This window comes from Phascolarctos cinereus, unplaced genomic scaffold (genome assembly GCF_003287225.1).
Source record: "Phascolarctos cinereus isolate Bilbo 61053 unplaced genomic scaffold, phaCin_HiC Scaffold_2;HRSCAF=192, whole genome shotgun sequence".
NCBI lineage: Eukaryota > Metazoa > Chordata > Mammalia > Diprotodontia > Phascolarctidae > Phascolarctos > Phascolarctos cinereus.
The window spans coordinates 250424656-250447614 of record NW_027555625.1 but is presented as its reverse complement, the minus strand read 5'-3'; the positions used below and the strand labels follow the sequence as shown (position 1 = coordinate 250447614).

Sequence of the window (22959 nt, the reverse complement as noted above, 5' to 3'; positions counted from 1 at the left end):
ATCATAAATACTATTCTTGCCCTGCTATTTGAAGAAAAGTGTTTTCCAAAAGCTAATACAGTCTACCGGCTGATTGTTAAGGGAAAGCAAACTGGTAGGATCTCGGGAGCTAAAATTTTATGAATAGTTAGGCACAGGATTACCTCTAGAACAAGAGGTAGCTATTGACCCTTTGGAGACCTGACCTACTAATATTAGAATTGAGGATTGAGCCCAGAGAGTTTGCTACATTCAAGGAAAATTAACCCCATAAAAGGGAAATAATTTGTCCTGTGTTACTCAAGTAGTAGGTAGCAGAGCTGGGCTTGGCACAAATTGGTGAACTTCAAATCCAGTGTTTTTTCTTTTAGGCCTCATTGAAAACTTTTTGAAGGATGAAATTGATCCCCTGGTTTTACTGATTAGCAGATATGTCTCTGGATTGCCAATCTATTTTCATTCTGTGGGTTTCCCTATCATTTTATTTCGGTTATACACCACAGTAGTATAGTCGACATAGTATTGGGGTAAGATGGTGATATAGAGTAACTAAGGGACGTAGGGACGCTGGGGTGATCTGTGGGGTGATCTGTGGGGTGGTCTCTAGAGGATGATGGTGGATACTATACTGTCAGAAGTTTATAGGGACCGGAGAAGTAACAGGCAGGAGCTGGAATGATGATAAAAAAATAAGTATAGCCTATGGATTGGTACTTTGCTGCAAAATAAAGGTTTAAAAAAATTTAAAGGAAGAACGGATGAATAAGCTGCTTCTAGAATATTTGCAAGTCAATAACTTCTTGCAATAACGCACTAAAATAAAACTCCTGCGCTCTTATATACCTTTAGCAACTCCGAGGCATCGCCCCTTTAAGAAGTGGTCCTTTCCGTGGCTTCCATTCCCTCCCTTTTCCTCCCCTCCCACCCACCCACCCACCCAGGCTGAGAAACCCTGTACCGGGACCGCTCTCCGCCCCCCACCCTCCCACCCCAGCAGCGGGAATAGGCGGAGCAGCTGTTATCTGGCTGCTGCCACGGCTGGGGAGGCGGACAGGGGGCGGGGGGCTCTGAGCGCTGGTGAGTCCGGCCAAGCGGACAGGGGAAGGCGACTAGGAGCCTGAGGCGAGGGGGCATGGTCCGGGAACCAACGGACTGAGCCGGGGCTGGCGGCCAGTAGCAGCAGTAGTAGCAGCACATTGGAACTTGGGCCGAATCGAGCAGCCCTGTGCGCGCCGGGACCATGGGATGCTGCACTGGCCGCTGCACGCTTATTTTCATCTGCACTTTACAGCTGGTAAGTAGCCTGGTTCACTCTTCCCAAAGAAGCCTTCACCAGTCAGAGAAAGAGAGTCAGGGCTCCCTGCTTCCAGCGTTCTGGAGAGGGCTGCACTGTCCAAACTTTCGCTACCCCCTGACTCAGGCTCCGCGGCCAGGGTGGTGCCATACCCCAGCTGCCTAAAAAGGGGAGGGGGCTAAGGGACAGGTGGCGGTCAGGTTAAAGCGGCGTCAGGGGACCCCAGCCTGGGCGAACAAAAGCTCAATCCCTCCAGGTCAAACAGAAAAACGGGGAGCCCTTTTGTTAGCGTGTTGGGGGCCCGGGCCGGGGTGGAAAGAAAAATGCTCTCATCCTTTCCCATTAGAAAGCAGGGTCTCCCTTCTGTTTGTCTGTCCTGAAGGAAGAGACCCTTCAGCTCCAAGGTTTTGGACTGGTGTTGGTGAGGTTTGGGCATTATTGTTCAAGGTCCTCGTAACTTTGCACCTTCGGTTTTTATGTTAAGAAAAGTCCGACAATAAATAGCTCAACAAGTACTGGGTTTTCTTGAAGCTTCGGTGTGAACAGGGGATGTATATCTCTGTGTGTATGGTAGATAGGGGCCATCTATGTATATTGCCGATGGACCATACAGACATACACACACAAATATACAACTCCGAATTCATTATCGGGAGGGTCACTTTTTATTAGACACAGCCAGATTGAGAGAACTGGAAATGGACCTTAATCGAAATGTTCCCCTTCCTGAAAGACAACTGAGGTAAACCAATAAAGAGATGAGGATTATGTGAGTTCCCTCCGCATTTCTGTGTGTTTCTGTGTGTTCGCGAATGTGAGTGTGTTATTGAGGGAGAGGGAGAAGGAAAAGGGGTGGTGTCGAAAGGGTCCACTGTTTCGCGTCCCAGTGTTTGTGAGCCTCGGTGTGCTGGACAGACGTACCGCTTTAAAAGTAGCTAAAATCTCAGAGAAGTAGATTAGACATTTCGGTTAACATTGTTTTCCCCTCTACCTCATGAAATCTTGTGTACTGTTTAAGAGGCTCTTTTTGTTCCGTCTTCAAATAAGTGCTCTGAGAAATCCGGTGGATAGAATGCTTTTTTAAAAGAAACTGAGTTTAATAGCTTAATCTCTAGAATGCTGATTTCCAAAATTGAACTAACTTGCCTTGCTGTCTGCTGGCCTGTCAGCCCAGGACCGGGATAAACAAAGGTTTCCCTGTTTTGTGATTCTCTGTTGGGCTTGGCTTGTATCTGGTAGTTCCCTGGCTTATCAATTGCTAATAGATTGGGGTTTCTCCCATCTTAAAAAGGAAATGCCCTCTCTTTGTTATTACAGTTTTTGCTTGGACATTTGGTTGCTGCCAGGGCCATTGTTGTTCTTCCAGTTTTAGAAGGGAAAGGCTAAAAAAAGCAGCACATAGTTTTTAGTGGAAATTCTGGCCCATCTCATAGTAATGCAGCTTATGTTTCCTGGAAGTTGAATTTTTTAAATTTGTATTTATTTATTTGTTTAGTGTGGTGGGGTTGAGAGTGGGGTTGGGTCAAAAAAATAGTTGAAGAGGATCTCTAAGGCCCCTTGCAGCTCTAAATATTATATAAAGAAGGGGCTAAATCAATAGTTAAAATCAAAAGGCCAGTTATTCATTTAACAAGCATTAAAAGCTGAAAGTTGGTAGAGGACCTACTATGTGGAGGCTAGAGAATACAAAGTTGAATAAGACACAACTCTTGCTCCTGCCTTCACAAAACTTAGTCTAGTTGAGAAGGTAGGATATAAACTCATTCAAAATAGATAACAGTTTCAGAATTAAATATGAGAGGTCATGAGGTAGAGTGATAAAATGCCAAATAAAGGGTATAGAGAATAATGTGCTCTAAGAGGGAAGAGAACTCCAATAAGACTCACCTAGCCTCTAAAAGTAGATTTTGATTTTTTTTGTAAGTCTCAAAACAACTTAATGCTGATGTTAAACTGTAATTTCATTACCAAGCATTTACTGAGTGCCTCCTATGTGCAAAGCACTGTGCTGGGGGCTGTATGGAATACGAAGATGAACATGATAGCATCCCTGTTCTCAAAGAGCACATAGCTTGGTAAGGGGTCGGGGTCCACTACATTCCCCCTCCCAAACACATATGCACATCTGACATATAAAGCAGAATGTGGCACAAATTAAGTATTACTGTAATACAGAGCAGAGGAAAGATTATTTTTAGCTGGAGTGATCTAAGAGGAGGTGGCATTTGGACTGATCTCTGAAAGATGGATAGGATTTCAGTAGGATAGACCATTTCAGTTGGAGGTAACAGCTTGAGCAAAGGCTTGGAGGTAGGGTGTGGTGGTGGGGGCAGGCTCTTGTTTAGGAAGGGGTGAATTGTCCAATTTTTTTTGGATTGTAGGACAGGTGACTAGAAGCAAGTATGCTCATTTGTAAAATCAGGAGGTTGGACTAAATGCTCTCAATGTTCTAATAATGGGATCTGGATCCTATCCTATCCTGTGTGTGTGTGTGTGTGTGTGTGTGGGCAGTTGGGGTTGAGTGACTTGCCCAGAGTCACACAGCTAGTGAGTGTTATGTGTCTGAGGCCAGATTTGAATTCAAGTCCTCCTGACTCCAGGGCCAGTGCTCTATCCCCTGCTCCACCTAGCTACCCCAATCCTATAATATCTTGGGAGAAGATTTAGGAGGGTCTTGAATGCAAAGATAAGGAATTTGGATTTTATTCTGCAGACAAAATAGAGAATGCTTTAGGAAGAATGGTCTGGCACCCTTCACAGCCTGGATCGAAGGGGGAGTGGGAAGATAAGGAAAGATATTCCAGTAGTTGTGGCATGATATAATAAAGACCTGACCTAGAGTTGTGGCAGAAAACTTAGTAACTGAATGTTTGTTTATTTGGGAGGAATAGGGGAGTGAGAAAGATAGAGGAGTCACAGATGTTTCTGCTTTCCAATCAGTCTATGAATAAGTATTTATTAAGTCTCTACTATGTGCTAGGTGCTGGGGATTCCAGCCCAAGTTGATGCAGTTAATAGAAGTAGGGAGGTCTGACGTTAAACAAACAAACAAATACATGAATGAATAGCTTTGGGCAGTAGGGAAGGGGATTTGAAATGATGAGTTTAGGTGTGTTGAATTTGAGGTGCCAGTTGGATGTAAACATAGAGATGACCTTTCATGCAGTTGGAAGTGCAGGACTGGAGTAGTGTGGTCCAAGTGAGGACTAGCAATACTGATTTGGGAGTCATCTATTTTCCAAATCAATAAGTAATTGAGCAAAGGTGGGAACAAACAAAATGTGGCCTTAGCAATTTGACTCACCTGGGGTTATCTATTTTTAAATCGTCGGATTCACTGGCATTAATAATTTCAGAAGGCATTTATTTAAACAATGAGTTAAGAAAGAAATAATTCAGTTACTGAGGGTGTGACTTGTAATTTACTGAAAGAGTAGGTAATAAGGGGTTGTGACCTCAGATTCTGTTCCCTTGGACTCATTACTTCTGTGTTACCTGGACATGATGGTGGGCTGGGTCCTTGGGATCCTAACTGTGGCTAGGTAGTTGTTTTCTGGCCAGGCAGACAGCACACTGAAAATGTAATAGGGCTGCCTTTGAATGGGCTATTGTTCTAATAGATAATTGCCGTCTGTCGGTTAAATTCACCAGTTCATCATCTTGCTTTGGGAAGAAGGAGAAGAGGGCTTTACACCAATCACTGCTCTCAGGTCACTGGGATTTGATGTGGTGAGGGAGGGGGATAAAAAGGAGAGGAGTTTGCTTGACAACCGTGAGAGTTTTCTAGTTACCAAGATACAAGACAAAGACCCCCAAGCATTTCTTCTTGGGAGCCTCCTCCCCAAAGAATAGAGTGAACTTTGCCATTCTGAAGCCAGGCTGGATTCGATGGACTTAGAAATTTCCCAGGATTCTTACTTCATTACAGTGATGAGGTAAGAAACATAATAGAGACGATTTAAAAATTCACCCCTGAGCTGGGTTCTAGGGGCTGAAAATCTGGAAGAAAGTCATAACCAGTTGCCATCACCTTTTGGGATTACAATGCCTCTTTCTGTTAGGAGTTTAATTTGCCTCATATGTGTTAGCTATTCTCATTATCTTGTCCTGATCCATTGAGTGTATTCGCATCAAGAATAAAGACTTCCCCAGCCTCTCTCCCAGACCCCTACCAACCCCCCACAGAGGCCCTTTTTTATATCAATAACATTAGCTCTAAACTTGAAATACCTCCTTTCCAAATTGCCTTGTGGTTCTTTTTAAACTTTTAGGTCTTTTCATTCATTACTTGTACCAGTAAAAAAAAAAAGTCCAAAGAGAGTGCCAAAGTGAAGAAAAAATCAGGATGTAGACTTGTAAGCATTTTAATAAAACTGTTAATAGAACTCATTGCAGCAGAGGGATTTTAGTGGTCAGAACCTTCACTGTTATTTACAATGTGAAATAAGATGTTATATCATGCCCTGGCTATTCCTTTCCCTGCTCTCAAAGCTAGAAATCTGCTTCATTTGGGGAGTGGAAGTGGGGGGTCAAATTTGAGAAGCTCCCTGCAGTGGTAGGGGCCAAATTTTTGTGTGGATACCAGAATGCAAGTCACGGAGTTGACAGGCCAGAAGCAATAAGCTGTACTTAAGAGCAGAAGCAGGGTCAAAACCTGGACCACAGTAAAATCTTAGGGACTACTGAAAAGCAGCGTCAAGGGTTAGGCTGAAGTAGTTTGTGGATGGAAGTAGGTAAGAAGATGTTAGGTTTGATAGAGTTCCCTAAATTTGCCTATTCATTTATTCTTAATGTGGATGTTTTTTTTTTGTCTGGGCCACCCTTAGTTTCCTCTCAGTTTCCTTTAGCTGAAGATTTCCCTCATCATCCTCCATAATAACAATACATTCTAAGCAATGGCAGACAGGTAGGAGGGTAACATGGGAAGAGCTGCCCTACATAGTGCAAGACTTTCAGCTAGACCTGGGCTGCAGTGCTGACTTGATTAGCCACGAAAAGGTGGGGATTACTTAGCCTTTCAGAGATTTTCTTGTATCTATAAAATAAGAATAATATTAATGGATCATTTATTAAGTGCCTATTATGTGCCAGGTATTATGCTAAGCACAGTGGATACCAAGGCAAAAACAGAGCAATCTCTGCCCTCGAGGAGCTTACATTCTGTTGCTGTGGAACAACATATCCATAGTTAAGTAAATGTACAATAAAAATAAAGTAATGGGGGGAGGGTGGTATGTGGAGTACTAGCCACTTAGGGCTCAGGAAAGGTCTCTCTGTTAGAAGGTGGCATTTGGACTGAAGGAAGCCAGGAATTCTAAGAGGGAGGCAGTAAATTCCAGGCATTGGGTTGGCGGGCAGGGAAGAACCTGGTAGTCCCTGTAAAGGCACAGAGATGAATTATCAAGGCTAAGGAGCAGCAGATAGGCCAGTTTGGATAGAATATAGAGTGTGTGAAAGGAGCTAATATGCAATAAACCTGGAATGGTAGACCAGCCAGATTATGAAAGGCCTTTAGGGACCGACCAAACAAAGAAAACCCCAGAAGTTTGTATTTTATCCTACAGGCAGTATGGACTACTGGAGTTATTTGAACAGAGGACTGACGTGATCAGACTTTAATTCTGGCATCTCTTGGGGGAATGGATTGGAGAGGGAAGAGACTTAAGACAAGCAGAACAATTAAAAGCATTTGTACATATCTGACTTTCAAGATTGTCATGAAGAAATTATTTCTTAAAGTATAAAGCAGAATCTCAGACAGCCTCCATTGTCAGTCTCTCTCTAGTCTAATCTGTCTTCAGCCTGAAGACGTTTACTAGTTGTTCAAGTCCGCTATAAAGGGTAACAAATGTGAAGTAGTATTATTATTATTAAAGACAGTATTATTCATGCTTATGCTTATGGGAATAGGCTGGAAGGAGTAAAACAGAAAGGTTGTGTTAATTGTTTTAGACCATTAGGGTTCAGATAGCCAGTGTCTGCATCTCCATAAAGAGGCCAATTATTTAAATTTGATTAGGTTTTGCTAGATAACTTTTTCAAGAAAAGGCACTCGATGGCCAGCCCAATCCTTAATATATAAGTGCTTCCAGGTGGCACAGTGGGTACTATGGTGGGCCTGGAGTCGGAAAGACCCAAGTTCAAATTGGCCTCAGATGCTTAGTAGCTGCGTGACCCTGGGCAAGTCACTCAACCCTATTTGGCTCAGCTTCCTCATCTCTAAAGTGAGTTGGAGAAGGAAATGACAAACTACTCCAGTGTCTTTGCCAAGAGAACCACAAGTGGAATCATGAAGAATTGGACACAACTAAAATGGCCAAACCACAAAAACCCTTAATATGTGTGTATAAGACTGATTTTCTTCAATTTCGCTCTTGGCCCCTCCAACACGAAAGCACATTAATTATGCCATTTTTTTTATTCAGGCCTTTAATTCTGTGCCCATTATTTCTGTTTAGTTTTGACCTTGGAAGCTTGTATGGCTTCTCTGTGAACACCTTTGATTGTAAGGACCCAAAGGGGAAGGGTCAGGACAGCCCAATTCTCAGAGAGCACACAGCAGGCTTTGAATCTTGGCTTTGCCACTTAGTATCTCGGTGACTCAGGCTAAGTCACCTTCCTTCTCTATAATTAGGTGCTAAATAAACATATCCCTTTTGAGAAATCAGTGTGACAAGTTGGAAAGAGCCTAGCCTCTGGGTTTTCACTGTGGCAGAGGAAGGAGAGACCTTAGGGTACATGTTGGTCCATAGGCAAGGCAAGCAGCAGAGCAAACCAAACCTTCACATTTACTACATCAGTGCCCTTCTCCATTCTATATCCTCCTTGACTCCATAGTGTATCCTTACTGACTCCATACTGTATTCTCACTGACTCTGTGATACTTTCCTTGTCTCCACCACTGCTTCAGTCTCTTGATTTGTGGAGTGAAGAGTTTGGTCTGGCCTAACTATTCTTCACTACCTTAGATCTGCCTTTTGTATTGACTGGCCCCATATCTGCAATGCATTCCTTCCTCGAATGGCTAATCTCCCTCAATAGTTAGCTCCAGGGTTACCTTCTATGGAAGGCTTTTTTGTTGATCTCCACAGTTACTAATCCCCTCCTCTCCCCTAGACCCTCCAATGGTTATTTTGTATCTGTGTTGTTTATACCTTTGTACACCATGTCTCCCCTGAGAAGAACGTAAGCTCCTTGAAGGAAGGGACTGTTTCACTTTTTCCTTTGCATTCTGCATAGTACATAATAGACACTTAATAAATGCTTGCTTATTGATTTAGTGGACTTTAACAACCCCTAAGTTCCCTTCCAGCTCCAATATTCTCAGATACTGTAAAAGTTATGGCTCTTACCCATTTCACAGGGGAGGGAATCTGCCTCAAGATCATCTGTTATTTACATTGTGCGAAAGCTGGGCTTGCTCACATAATACAAATTATTTGAGTCTCCTTTTAATAATAAACTCAGCCCCCATGCATGTTTATTATTTATCTAAAATCCATAATGGAAAGCCCTCTTTGTCTAATGAGGTGCTTTCTAAATGTATGATTCCCCAAGGGGGTAGAAAGCCCTTAGATACATGGATCAGTTATTTGGCATTAAAGCTTGTAATAGAAAATAAGCTTTCTTTTTGGACTGAAACAGCCTTGGAGTGCTACTTAACAATACATATATTCAGCAGGGAGAGCTTCTTAAAAGCAGTTAGGATGGGGGATGGGAGAATACAGTGATTCCAGTGGATTTCCCACATGAATTCATACTCTTTCACCACCCCCCTTCCTCTGCCCCCAACTGGGATCCATTTGGCTGCCAAGATCTCGTTTTGCTATTTTGATTATTATCATTATTAACAATGATATTGTTTATGGCTATTTTAACAGAATTTTTCAGTTCCTTACAAGTAATGGATGTGCTAATTGGGGGGCACTTAGCAAAGGCTTTCAAAGCCCCCTCCTCACTATGCCCAAAGGACAATCAAACTGTGCATATTCTTTGATCCAGCATTACCACTACTAGGTCTGTATCCCAAAGACATCATCATAAAAAAGGGAAAAGGACTTATTTGTACAAAAATATTTATAGCAGCTCTTTTTGTGGTAGCAAAATATTGGAAATTGAGGAGATGCCCATCAGTTGGGGAATGGCTGCACAAGTTGTGGTATGTGAGTGGAATGGAATGTTATTGTGCTACAAGAAACGATGAGCAGGCGGATTTCAAAAAAAACTTGTGAAGACTTACATGAACTGATGCTGAGTGAAGTGAGCAGAACCAGGAGAACATTGAACACAGTAACAGCACATTGTGTGATGATCAACTATGATTGACTTTGCTCTTCTCAGAGATAAAATGATCCAAGACAATTTCAAAAGACTCTTGATGGAAAATGCTATCAGCATCCAGAGAAAGAACTATGGCATCTGAATGCAGATTACAGCATACTATTTTCATTTTGGGGGGGCTTTTTTGGGCAACTTTTCCCATTTGTTCTGTTTCTTTTATAACATGTCTAATGTGGAAATATGTTTACATGATGGCACATGTATAACCTATATCAGTTTGCTTGCCCTCTTGGGGAGGGGGACTGGAAGGAAGGGAGGGAGAAAAATTTGGAACTCAAAATCTTATAAAAAATGGTTGTTGAAAACTATCTTTACATGTAATTAGGAAAATAAAATGATATTTTCCAAAAATAAATAAATTTTTTTTAAAAACCCTCGTCTACTTAATCAAAGGTAAGACAGTAAGATGTGGTTTGGAGAAAGGATCTGAGTAACTGACCTTGGGCATGACAGAGATGTAGTGTTGTCCACCCTTCTACAACTACTGGACTGACATGGCTCTGGTTGTCATTTCTAGTAGCCCAGCGCCTGTGTTGACCTGGACATCAGTGACGGAAATAATAGATTTGTCAGGGATAAAACTTGGGTTTTGGAAAGCAACAGGATTATGATTGAGGCTTCTTGACTCAGACATTAGCTATGTGACCATGGGCAGGTTCACTTCTCTCAACTTCACCTTCTTCATCTGCAAATTGGGATAGTAGCAGTACCTCTCAGTATTGTGAGGATCAAATGAGATACCATATGTAAAACATTTTTGGAACTTTAAAGCACTCCATGAATGCTAACTATCATTATGATTGTTCATAATAATCTCTTTCTCCAAAGAACTAGAGGAAGCAGAAGACAGTGAAGTCTCAAGGCTTTGTGTCATTGTTACTGATACAGGGCATAGATCTTATCCCAGAAACTCTCATCATAGATGCATGGATGGAATGAGCATTTATTAATCCCCTCTCATATGCCAGGCACTGTGCTAACCACTTTACAACTATTATCTCGTTTGAGGCTTATTATATTCCATCTTGTTACAGCAAATCCTATTATATAATCTTACTATTACAAAAAAAATACTATTTTAAGAAGAAAAAAAACCCCAATAATCCATTTAGAAGTGTGCTAGAATGCAAACTAACCTTGATGTTCCTGCTGACTGGACTTGACTCCAACATAGGTGGGCCTCCTTTAAGGGAACTGAAAATATGAAAATCTGTGCTTATGACACAAATAAGTGAGAAGTCATTATTCTGTTATTAAAAATATTTGATTTGCAAAAAAAATCTCACTACAGTTAATAAAGTTTTAATTATAATATAAAATTTTTGTTGCACTTTCCTCACAACAATGCCATGGCATAAGTAGGGCATTTTTTAGATGACGAAACTGAGAACCAAAAGAGTTAAATGACTTACCCAAGGTCACATAAGGAATAAGCCTCAGAGCCAGGATCCAGATAATGGGGTTGGATTTTGAGTCAGAAAATATGGGTTCAAATTCTGGCTCTGCCTTTTATTATCAATGTGACTCTAAGCAAGACGCTTTCTGTCAAGGTTCCAGTTTCCTCATCTGTAAAATAGAGAGACTGGCCTAGGTGACCCCTGAAGTCCCTTTACTAGCTAGAAATCTATGATCCAAGCCCAGCACTCTCTCTGTTGCCCCACAGGGTCTCTATGCTCAATAGTGAGTTCCCTTAGAATGCAAAAAATAGAGTCTAATTTATAAAATTAAATTTGCACATACCTTTTTTCAAATAATATCCATTGCTAATGAGGTGCATCTTCTACGCAGTGTTTGGTAGTGCTGGTGGTGATCCTCGAGGCAATCTGTCTTAGCTTATTCTGCTGTAGAGAAAAGGTTATTGGATAGAAGGAATCTATAGAAAATCTAAAAGATGTCTGTTGGACCATCAGGTTTGTCACCTATTAGGGGATTCCTCTGCCACCAGCAATGTGGATTAGCTTAGGCAAAAGAAAAAGAGAAAAACAGTTGTCTTATGAATTTGATTAGGGTAGGTAGATGACCCAGATTGCTTTTCTCCCAAATTTGTCTAGTTTGGGTGATTTGCCTTCTTTATCAGGGTATTACCCCAACATCTTACTTCTTATACCTGCTGACCATCCAGGTTGCCCACAGCTGTGTACTAGAAGCAAAATTGTCCCAGGCTGTTCTGATCCTTGAGACATTCTTGGAGGGCTCAGGAAACAGGAACTGGAGAAAGGGTGTAGGGCGAGTATCCTAAGAATGAGTAAGTGCTAATGAGAGAACTCATATTTGCGCAGCTATCGATGAATAGAACCATAGCCATAAGATACTTAAATCTAAATCTGTAGGGTTTTTTGGTTTGGTTTAAATAATATCTGGCAAACACAAAAAAGGATGCATGAATACTTGCCCCAAACAGTGCCAGTTGCCCAATTACTCAGCTGTATTATTCCTAGCCCTGAGAGGCAAAGCATTACATTTAAAGCCAAGAAAATTCACCTTGTTCAGTACTACTTATATGGTCTGAGCAGAGGTAGTGGTTAAGGGTAGTATTCAGGAAAGAAGGAATTGTATCTTTTCTCCAAATCTTACGGTAGGTGACAAGAGAATATTCCCAAAGGGGGAAAAATAGTGTGAACAAAGGAACTAAATTGGTATTGAACATGATATGTGTTGAACACAGGAGAGGAGACTGGCCTGGCTGAAACAGACTGTTCATGTTTGCGGAGACAAAACAGTGGTGGACAGCTGGGGTTTTGCCACAGGATAGAAAATTTAGAGGGGGTCAGCAGCATCTTCCTAGGATTACTTCCTCCCCTTCCTATGACCTATCCTTAGCATCATAGTCTCATCCAGCTTCCTCTACCAGCCATCTCTTCTCTGTAATGGTGGCATATTTCCTCCTCTCAGTAGTTACATTTTCAGCAAAGTACAAACATCAGGATATCTTGAGGTATGCTTCTGTTTCCCACTGGCCATATTCTCTGTCCCCTTCATTGGGCTTACTTCCTCCAGGCTATACACCAGATGATCTTCTTCATATTCCCACCCTCAATTTATTCCCTACCATGCCACCTGCCCTCCATGAAATTATTGCAAATTATGATTCTGTTTCTGGGGACCAATTGCATATAAAGTAGATTGTAGTCAGATTATGAAGGGCCTTGAATGCCAGACTAAGGTGTCTGAACTTTAATATGTAGGCAATTGGGAGCCATTGGAAGTTGTTGATCAAGGAAGTGACATAATGAAAGTGTGTTTTTAGGAAAATTAATAAGATAATTTAAGCAGTGTAGGTTGAGTTGGGGTAAGAAGAGAGACAGGAAACCAGTTAAATAATGCTACCTCAATATTAGTGCTGGGGCTTTTGCTTTGTTGGGTAATATGGAACAAGACATATGAGCTACATTTTCTGAAAGAGAGCATAAGAAACCTAAGACATGGTCCATCTTCAACTGAAAGAGAAAGAATAAGCCTTGGGGTGGATGATATGCGTGTGCTTATGCACAAGCACTTGTGGCATGTTAAGACTGTAGCTCCTCCAAGATAAGTCACATTACTGAATTCACATGCAATAAGACTCCAATCCTTAAGATGGCAAATGATTTTTTTTTTGGCAAATGACTTTGAAGAATTCTGCATGAATCTCAGGACCAAACTTGACTAGAATTTCATTTATTTTTGTCAAGTAAACTCTGCAACTTTCAGTCTTGGAGAATTGCCTGGGGGCACTAAGAGGTTAAGTGACTTCCTCAGGATTACACAGCTAGTATGGTTCAAAAATGGGATTTGAACTCAGGTCTTCAGGACTCTGATAATGGTTCTCTATCCATGCCTGTAGTAACTCAAAATTGAACGTCATCATAGCATGCACATGCATCTACAAATATGTACCCTTTTATGCAAGCACATAGGGGTAGCAATGTTTTTGTAATTTTAAGCATTTCTATGGAGATAAAATTTTTAACTTTTATGGGGATCTGAGGTCTAAACAAGAAGGTTATTATGTCTTTGGGTTTGGAAGAATTTAATCAGAGAACCATAGAATCTTAGAGATAATCTAATTGAAACTCTTCTCTTTACAGATAAACAGGGTCACGGAGAGGGGCAGCAGCTTGCCCACTGTTGTACCGCCAGTCAGTGGCAGTTTGGCTTCAAATCCAGGCTCCATGAGCCCCAGGCCGGTGCTTTTCCTATCTCAATCATTCGATTTCTGTACCTCAGTTTCACTTGGGGTTTGTGCAGTATCTTTTGTAAAATCCATTTCTCTCTCACTAACCCAGTCAGAAATGATGTTGTCATTTCTATCAAGTTTCTAATTTAATCTGGGTCTTCATCTAGGGATCATGTACAGCCTGATGTAAATGCTATTGTTGAAACTCGTTCAGCCATTGAAGCAGTGGGTGAGAAGCCAATGTTGGCTGATAATCTTCCAGGTGGGTAGAATAAATGACTTTGACCTCTCTAACGAGCTTAGCCCTTTCTGCCATAGTCTCTCTTGGTCCTCAGATTGCTGTCTTATATTCCAGTGTACTGGTGATCTATGCCTCTGCTTGGCCTTTCTTATAGCCATAAAGTTGTCTGCTTAGCTCCTATATCAAACAAGATGAGGGCAAGAAAGCATCAAAGAAAGCATCTAAGTTCTGCTCTTGGACTCCATTTCTATCAACCTCTGAAGCAATAGCTTCCCTTTCAGACCAACTTCAAATAACCCAAATCTGAGAGGGAGCCTGGCTTGCCCTACCACCCCTCTTATTCTCCCCTTCCCCCCTCTCCTTAGCTTGTTTCCCAGGCTTCCTCTGTGTATGCTTTGGTTTCCATCAATACTGGCTGCTGGGGGAAGCTGGCAGAGGACCACAGAGAAGCCAAATCATGTTCTGCGACCCTGAGAGAACATACTCAGAGAAAAGTAGAGTGGGGTTTAGCATCTGTGTTTCTATTAAAAACAACGAGTCAGGTTGAGTCCTTTCAAACAGACTAAAACCTGACGCTCCCTGCCAGCCCTTTGTTCCAGAATGCAAATACCAGGCTTAACAGAGTTATTGTCTGTCAAAGGGTATAATGAAGGTCATGGTTCTTTTGTTTTTAAGCTCTTCAATAGATGTTAAGTCATCATAAAATTATAGATTTAAAATAGGAATGGACCTTAGAGGCCACTGAGTCAGACCCTCCTAATTTTACAGATGAGGAAACTGAGGTCCAAAGAGGTTAAGTGACTTGCCTGGAATCACACAGCTGGTGACCAGGACAGGATTTGAACCCAGTTTTTCCTCACTGCACCTTCCCTTTACAAGACCTACAAATCTACTTTAATTTAATGACATCTAAACTTTGGTTTGGAGAACACTATAAGTAGGGATGGTACTTTCTGTTCTAGGATGCTGCTTCTCCCTGTTCCAGGCTTCTTAAGGTCGAGAAGCATCCTCCAACAGGGGAGTGATAGCTCCATTCCCTTAGTGAGGTATGTGGCCTGTCAGATGGGGATATCTGGATGGCCTAGATATCCTAGCCATGTGCTAAAATCACTACAATCCTAGTAAACGTTTGCTTGTTCATTCTCCCTTCTAGCCTGTGGGTTAGAATTAGTTGGTTTGTCATGGGACTAATAACTTTGAAAACTTCTGACAACCAAAGTGCCTTTTGTGAGTTAGTCTGTTGGCTATGCTGGTGCCTGGGTGTAGGGGTCATTCCCCTGGTGTTTGCTGCTGGACATCAAGACAGCTGCTTCAGGAACAGGGCATCAGATACAGCTGTGCTGCTGAACAGAGAAATTCAAGTGCCATATTTCATTGCAAGATGAAAATGAGGTCTTGATTTGGATGTTGTATTTTATAATCCCTGCCTACTGCCCCCCCAACCCTGCCAACCTCTCTCACCCCTCTTACCTGCTCTCTAGGTGAATTAAAGATTTGTTATTGAGGTATTAGCCTCCCTGCTCTGCCACCTAGTAAAGTGATATGGGAGCTGTGGCCCCAAATGCCATCTGCCACCCCTTAATGAAAATATAAGGTGAGAATCAATGTACCAGCTTGCCTGTCACCTGCTTATAGAAATCACACATGGAAAGCTATGGGGCCAGGTTCTTTGTTTGTTTGTTTGTTTTGGGTTTTTTTTTGGCCAGGCTGTGCCAACAGCCAAATACACAGTTGCTCTCAGCTCCCAGCAAATAAAGATTGATAACTTATTCCTCTTGGCCCCAGAGGGCAGAACTATGGGTAGAAATTAAAGAAAGGCAGACCCAGGCAACTGAGTAAGGATACACTTTCTAGTGGTACAGTGCTGAGAGAGTGCTAGCTCTGAAGTCAAAGGAGCTGGATTCAGATTCTGTCTCTGATTCTGGTCACCTGAGTGACCTGGGACAAGGCTCTTAGCATGTCTGCTTCCTCTTCTGTAAAAAGAGGGGGCTGGGACTGATGGCCTCTGAGGCTCCTTCTGGCTCCAGATCAATGATCCTACTACTTAGAGATGCCTAGAAGTGGAATGGGCTGTCAGAAGTGGCAGTGGGGCTGAGTGAAAGGGAAATCTAATCTGTGATCTTATGATGATTTCACATCTATTGAAGAACTTAAAAAAAGGACCATGTCTTTCATTCTCCCCTTTGGCTGACAATATTTCCATTAAAACTTGTTTAAATGAGTGACAGGTCTGGATTACAAATTATTTTCAAAGAAATGCAGTATTATTTTCAAGAGGGTATAGGCTAATAAAGTTGTCTAGTTATAGCTCTTGTTGGATTTTGATGTCCAGATAGGTAGGATTTGTTATTAGGACATTATTTTATGCAATCGGATAATACTAATGTAGTCATTTAAAGAATGTGAAAATAATTTTTTTTCTTCCAGTAATAATAGTGATAGTTTATATTTATACGGCCTCCAAAAAGTGCTGGATAACTGCTTGTCAGGGATATTCTAGAGGGTACCCTTTGTTTAGGGATGCCTTGGATTAGATGGCCTCAGAGGCCCCTTCTAACTTGGAAATTTTGTTATTCAATGATAAGCACTTCCTGTTCTTCCTTTGCTACCTCAGACTCTTCTTGTGGTTGCCATTTTCCATCCCCAACATCCTTTATTTAGTTGGAAGCTAGTTGCCCTAGCTGGGATATGTCCTTTGTTCTGTGTCTTTAGATCATGCTCTCTGAACTGGATGGGAAAAGGCCCCATCTGCAGTGCCTTCAGGGCTGGTCCAGTTAGAATACTCTTCCCTGCCCCCTGTGCGTCCCAGGCTCTGCCAGCTAACCAGCCTGAGAGACATCTTCCCAGGGCTGAAGCTAAGGCTGGATGTGTCCGACTATTGAGCTGTGTTCTAACAACTGGGGCTAAAGTATGGGAAAGAAGGGTAGCTGGGGATTCTGTTCAATTCAGCAAATACTTATTGAGCATGCCTGCTGAGTGGAAAGTTCTGTGCTAGGCACTGTGGGGGATACAAAGACAAATATGGTACTGCCTTCAAGGAGTTAGAGGCATTCTGTGATTTACATGCAAATTTTACTCTGCCTTGATTCATTCAGACTAATTAGAGTAAGACCTGTCTAAATTAGTGACAGGTCTGAATTGCAAACTGTTTTCAAAGAAATGCAGTATTATTTTCAAGTAGGCTTGGGCTAATGAAGTTGACTAATTGTAGCTTTTGTTGGACTTTGATGTTCAGATAAGTAGGATTTGTTATTAGTACATTATTTCATGCAATTGGATACAAGTAAAGTAGTCATAAAGGATTTGAAAATAGCTCGGTTTATTTTTTTCCAGCAATAATAATGATAGTTACACATTTACATTTATATAGTACAAGTTCTTTCTTCCTGTGAGGTAACTAATACTAATACTAACATTTTTTAGATGGGGAAACTGAGGCTCAGGCATACTCCCCTATTCTTGTTTGCACTATTGGTTTTCTCAGAAGACTGAACTTCTTGAAAACAAGGATGATTTTTTTTTTGCCTTTCCTTGTAGCCCAAGCACTTAGCACAATGCCTTATACATAGTAGGTACTTAAAAGATGTTTGTCACAGAAAAAATTTTGTAGAAAAAGCATTGAAAGCAATGATAATGATTTTTTTTAAAAATGAGTTCTATTTGGGGGGGGGTGAACAGAAAACAGGGTTATCTCCCAGGATGTCTATTATCATTGTGGTATCAATCAACAAGTTTTTATTAAGTGCTTACTAGATGTCAGTGACTGTGGGATACAAGGACCAAGAATGAAATAATCCCTACTTGCAAAAAGCTTACGCTTTCACATTTGTATACTGCTTTGAAGTACCTCAAAATCAATTGTGTAAGCTGCTATGATCCCCATTTTACAAGTGAAGAAACTAAACCTCAAGATTAACTGTCTTGTCAGAGGTCACAGGGACAGTCAGCAATCGGACAGCCATTAGAATAATGCTTACTCCATTATACCATATTACCTCCATCATGCACAGGAATGCAAGAGGATGATCTGAGCTATCTCTTCTGGGCACCATTGTCCCTTTGGGAAAACTTAAGAGGAAATCTTTTCCATTGGGCAGAAAGGAAGTAGGGAAATGTGATGTATAGAGTAGGTTTATGGAGCCACAGAGAATTTTTAAAATATTGACTGGAGCCTTGTGAGGAGAGCTGCCTCTGGTATGTACTTCCTCTGGGGGAGAGTAGCCTCTTGGTGATTAGTAGTTTATCACTGCCCATTGGGAGCAGAGCCTAGCAATTATCTGTTGTACAATCCTGAGATCTGAGGTCTTATCACCAAAGTAGAGGCTCAGACTGGAGCCCAGCAGGCAATAAAATGAATATCTACCTGTCATGCTGGGACACATTTTCCATAAGATCTTGCTCTTATGTGGTAGGTCAGATTCCAGATATGATGATTAAATGAGGAGCCCTGGGATACAGGGATTGAGACTTGGAGCCATCCCTCTTCAATAGGTAAGGCTGAAAGGGCAGCTTCTCAGGATGAAATCATATATTAAGAGTGTTAGAGATGGAAGAATCCTTAGAGATAATCTTTTCCCCAAATCCCTCATTTTGCAGATGGGGAAACTGAGACCGGATTCTGTGTTCCAAGACCCTACTATCTGGAACAGTGTCAATTTTGTGGTAAGATAGAACTGTCTTTCTCAGATCATTAGTCCTTGGAACATGGCTACACCTAATCTTTGCAAAATGCAGTGGCATCAATCATACCTATTTCTTTACAAGCTGCAGTCGCGTCAATATTAAGAACGCCGTGATCATTAGTGGTAATTTGTATATCATCCATTACAGGCATTTTATATACCAGTGTGTATGTCCATCAGCCTCCCACAGACAGAACACTGTTCTGGATGTTGAGCTGCCCCACACTTGACTTGCTGTTCTTCCAGAGGACACTCTAACTCCTAGCCCTGAGCTTTTTCACTGGTTGTACCCTATGCCTGAAAGGATCTCCTCCTTCTTCTTGTTTGCTCTTGGCTGCCTTCATAACTCACCACAAATCCTACTTTCTGCATGAGACCTTTCTTGGTTGCAACACAACTAAGGATTGCAACACAACAGTGGGATATAAAGAGGAAGACCTGGAAATAGTTAATGTAATCATAAGGTATTAAGAAAGTTAGCCACACCCAGTGATTCTTTTATGAAATGTGAACATCTCTCTGATGAGTCAATTGGTGAGTCAAGAAGAGAAAAAGAATGGTTGAATTTTTCCAAGCTAGTCAATCAACAAAGTATTTATTAAGCACTTACATAGTGCCAGGCAGGGCAGTTAGGTGGCATCAGGCCTGGAGTCAGGAAGACTTGAGTTCAAATTCAGCCTCAGACACTTACTAGCTGTGTGACCCTAGGCAAAGCACTTACTTAACCCTGTTTGCCTTAGTTTTCCTCATCTGTAAAATGGGCTAGAGAAGGAGATGGCAAACCACTCCAGTATCTTTGAAAAGAAAACCTCAAATGGGGTCACAAAGAGTTGGGCATGGCTGAAATGACTGAACAACAACAATACCAAGTGCCAGGCATTACACTAAGAGCTGGGGATACAGGGGCAAGCAGAAATAGTCCCTACTCGGACAAGTTAACATTGTCATGGGGGAAGCAACACATAAAGAAAGAGGTATATGGAAGATAAAAAGTGAAGAGTCCTTCAAGGGCTTGGGAGTGAGGTCAAGAAGACAAGAGGAGATTTCTCTTCCTGCACTGACTGTGTTTACGCAGAGGGAGACACCCTGTCCCACAGTTCCAAAGTTCATCCGTGGCTTAGCTAACTTAAAGTCTCTGTAGACCTGGCTAATTAATTTCTCAGCCAAGCATTCAGCAACCTTATGAAAAATGCTCTAAATCATTAATAGGAGAAATGCAAATGAAAATAACTTCTCATCTCACATCCATCAAATAGGCAAATGGGTGAAAGATGGAGGTCAGTATTGAGGGGTTATAGAAGACAAATACACACAGAGACCATGGTATGTGGTGGATGTGTAAATTAGCGCAACAATCTAGCAATAATTTGGAATTATTCAAGAAAAGTTACCAAACCATCCATTCCTTTTTATCCATCTCTCTCAGTGACAGAAGGATCCCAGAGACACCAAAATATCCAAAGCAATGCATTTTTTTTTAGTGGCAAAAAGAAATGGAAACTAGGGAAAAACTGGAAAGTGGAGGCCTGGGATACCATGAGTATGGAATGATTGAACAAATTGCAGAATTTGAGTGCTATGAAATACCATTGGACTATAAGTAAATGAGGACATGAGAAATTTAGAAAGGATACAGAAAGACCTGTATGAATTGATAAAGTGATAAAAGCTTGACTAGGACAGCTATTATGCAATGATTTCAATAATGAAAATGAAGATAACAGATGATAGATAAAAGCCAATGAAAGTCAGATCAAATGCAATGGTAACTATTGCTTCCATTGTTCTAATGTCAGAATAAACATTCTCTTCATACAAAGATGGTAGGCTATGGGTACAGAATGTTCTACACTCTTGTTTGTTGGGTTGCTTATATTGAATACTTTTATTTACTTTTTTGTGTGTGTGTATGAGGCAACGGAGGTTAAGTGACTTGCCCAGGGTCACACAGCTAGTAAGTATCAAGTGTCTGAGGTCGGATTTGAACTCAAATCCTCCTGACTCCAAGACCAGTCCTCTATCCACTGTGCCACCTAACTGCCCTCTATTTATCTTTTTAAATAACAGAACACGCTGTGAACTAAAATGGAGGAATTGTTTGGATTGATCATATTTGGAGTGATCAAAAAAAAAGTAAACATATTGGTAAAACATTAAAAAAAAAACAGCAACACACACAGCAGTGGAAGAATAATAGGACCTGGATTATAAACCCAGTTTAATTATTTTCTACCTGTATGACCTTGAGCAAGTCACTTATCCTTTAGCAGTTTTATTTTCTTCATCTATCTAGTGAAGAAGTTGGACTAGATGACCTCTAAAGACCCTTCCTACTGTAAATCACAAATATGGTATATCTCTTCCATCGTAGTAAACTAAAGTGTTCTTGCTTATGGTAGAAAGAACTTACTTGGAGTCCTCTGGGTTGCAGTCACAGATCCATCAGTCACTTTCTCTTTGGCATTGGGCAAGTAAATTATTGTAATGCTGTGGGCCTGTTTCCTTATCTCAAAATCAGGGATTAGACTAGACAGTTTCTAATAATCAGGGAATTTACTACATCAGAAACTGGGGTTAGTGAATTTGTTTTTTTAAAATATTTTTATTTTTATATAATAGAATTGCATATATAATATATAATAGAAATACAATCATATAATAGAAGTAGTTTCCTTTGTAGTCCTATATATTTTATGCATTGAAAAACAATATTTTGAGAGGGGTTCCATAGGCTTCACCAGAATTCCAAGGGTGTCCATGATACAAAAAAAGGTTAAGAACCTCTGGAATACATTGTCTTTTTAAATTAATTTTTTTCAATGAATATGTATGTATTTTCTCTCCCTTTCCCCTACCCTTGTTGCTTATCCTTTGTTCTTGAAGAGGACCAATGATATCAGAAGGGTGATATCATGACTTGCAGGTGAATTGGATTTAAGTGAGGCGGAGCTGTGCAAAGTCATCAGCCTCACTCTGTCCTCCAGAGTCATTAGAGTCCAGTGGCAAAGACCTAGGTCAAGATGACCGGCAATGGTCCTAGATACACGGGGGACCATGGCCTTTTTAAGCTAGGGTCTTTCCTAGGTCTTGGCCCCCTCCCTTAAAAAGTGGGGGGAAAATTCTTTACAACAAATACACATAGTCAGGCTAAGTAGATTCCCACATTGGCCATGTCCAAAAATATGTATCTCATTCTGCATATTGAGTCCATTACCTTTCTGTCTTCATGAATCCTTTGGAATCATGGTTATGGGCAAAGAACTAGAGATTATCTAGTCTTAGACCATCTAGTCTTTCCTTCCAGCTCTGATGTTTAAAGATTTGCAAATTCTACCTAGGTAAAACAAACTTTGTAGAGCCACCTATGTACTACTTGCTCCCCCAGGCACTTACGATCTCCAGAAATGACTTTGAACACATTTTGAAGGAGGAACTATCCGACATTTGTTTCATTTCTATTTTCTCTCCTTGGAGAATTCTCAAGCTGGGAGGGATTGAACAAAAACGGTTAATAAAGCATTGACTTGGAAGGCAAATGAGATGGTAAGAATGCACCTTTTAGTGACTTCAGGTTACCAGGCCCAGATAAACTACATGCAAAAGGACTAGAAGAATTTGCAGGTATAAGTGCAAGACCTAAACATCCCTTACATCTTTCCCTTCTCCCCATTCACACAGCCACTACTTGAGCTCAGACCTTCATGACCTCTCACCAATAGCCAAGTAATTGGTCTCCTTGACTCTAGTTCCTTCCCTTCTCCAAGCTATCTCCCATCTAATATCCACATTAATATTTTAAAGCACAAGTTTTACTGTGAGAATCTCCTGCTCCTGAAGTTTCAGTGACTCCTTTTTTAAATAATGATAGCTATCACTTATATAGTGCTATAATGTTTGTAAAGCATTCAGCAACCTTATGAAAAATGCTCTAAATCATTATGTTACTCATTTGAGCTTCATAATAACCTTATGAGGTAGGTGCTATTATTATTATCATCTTCAATTTACAGATGAGGAAACTGAGGCTCAGAGAGGTTATATCTGCCCAGTAAATAGTTAAGCAAATTTTTAAAATATTTAGATTAATTTTTCATTGATAAGAAGTTTAATTTAGTTCCAACCCAACAACCATTTGCTAAGCACCTGTTTTATGCAAGACACTGTGCTAGATGCTGGGGAAACAAGGATCCTTGCGTATAGTCTGTTGATGTTGGTGTGGGGCAGGGGACACAGTATATAAATAATATATAAACGTATACATGATGAT

General features: G+C 41.0%; 1 protein-coding gene across 4 annotated transcripts in view; it reads left to right on the top strand.

The window, feature by feature from the left end:
* Positions 1-1008: 1008 nt before the first annotated feature.
* Positions 1009-22959, top strand: part of NKAIN4 (sodium/potassium transporting ATPase interacting 4) — a 117583-nt gene continuing 95632 nt past the window's right edge. Inside the window, exons 1-2 of one of the 4 annotated variants that reach the window (XM_020981566.2) lie at positions 1009-1273; positions 18607-18672. In XM_020981566.2, coding sequence (XP_020837225.1) covers positions 1220-1273; positions 18607-18672 — 120 coding nt within the window. In that variant the 5' untranslated portion in view covers positions 1009-1219. The remainder of the gene's footprint in view (positions 1274-18606; positions 18673-22959) is intronic. The other 3 variants (XM_020981564.2, XM_020981563.2, XM_020981565.2) reach the window with 3 other exon arrangements.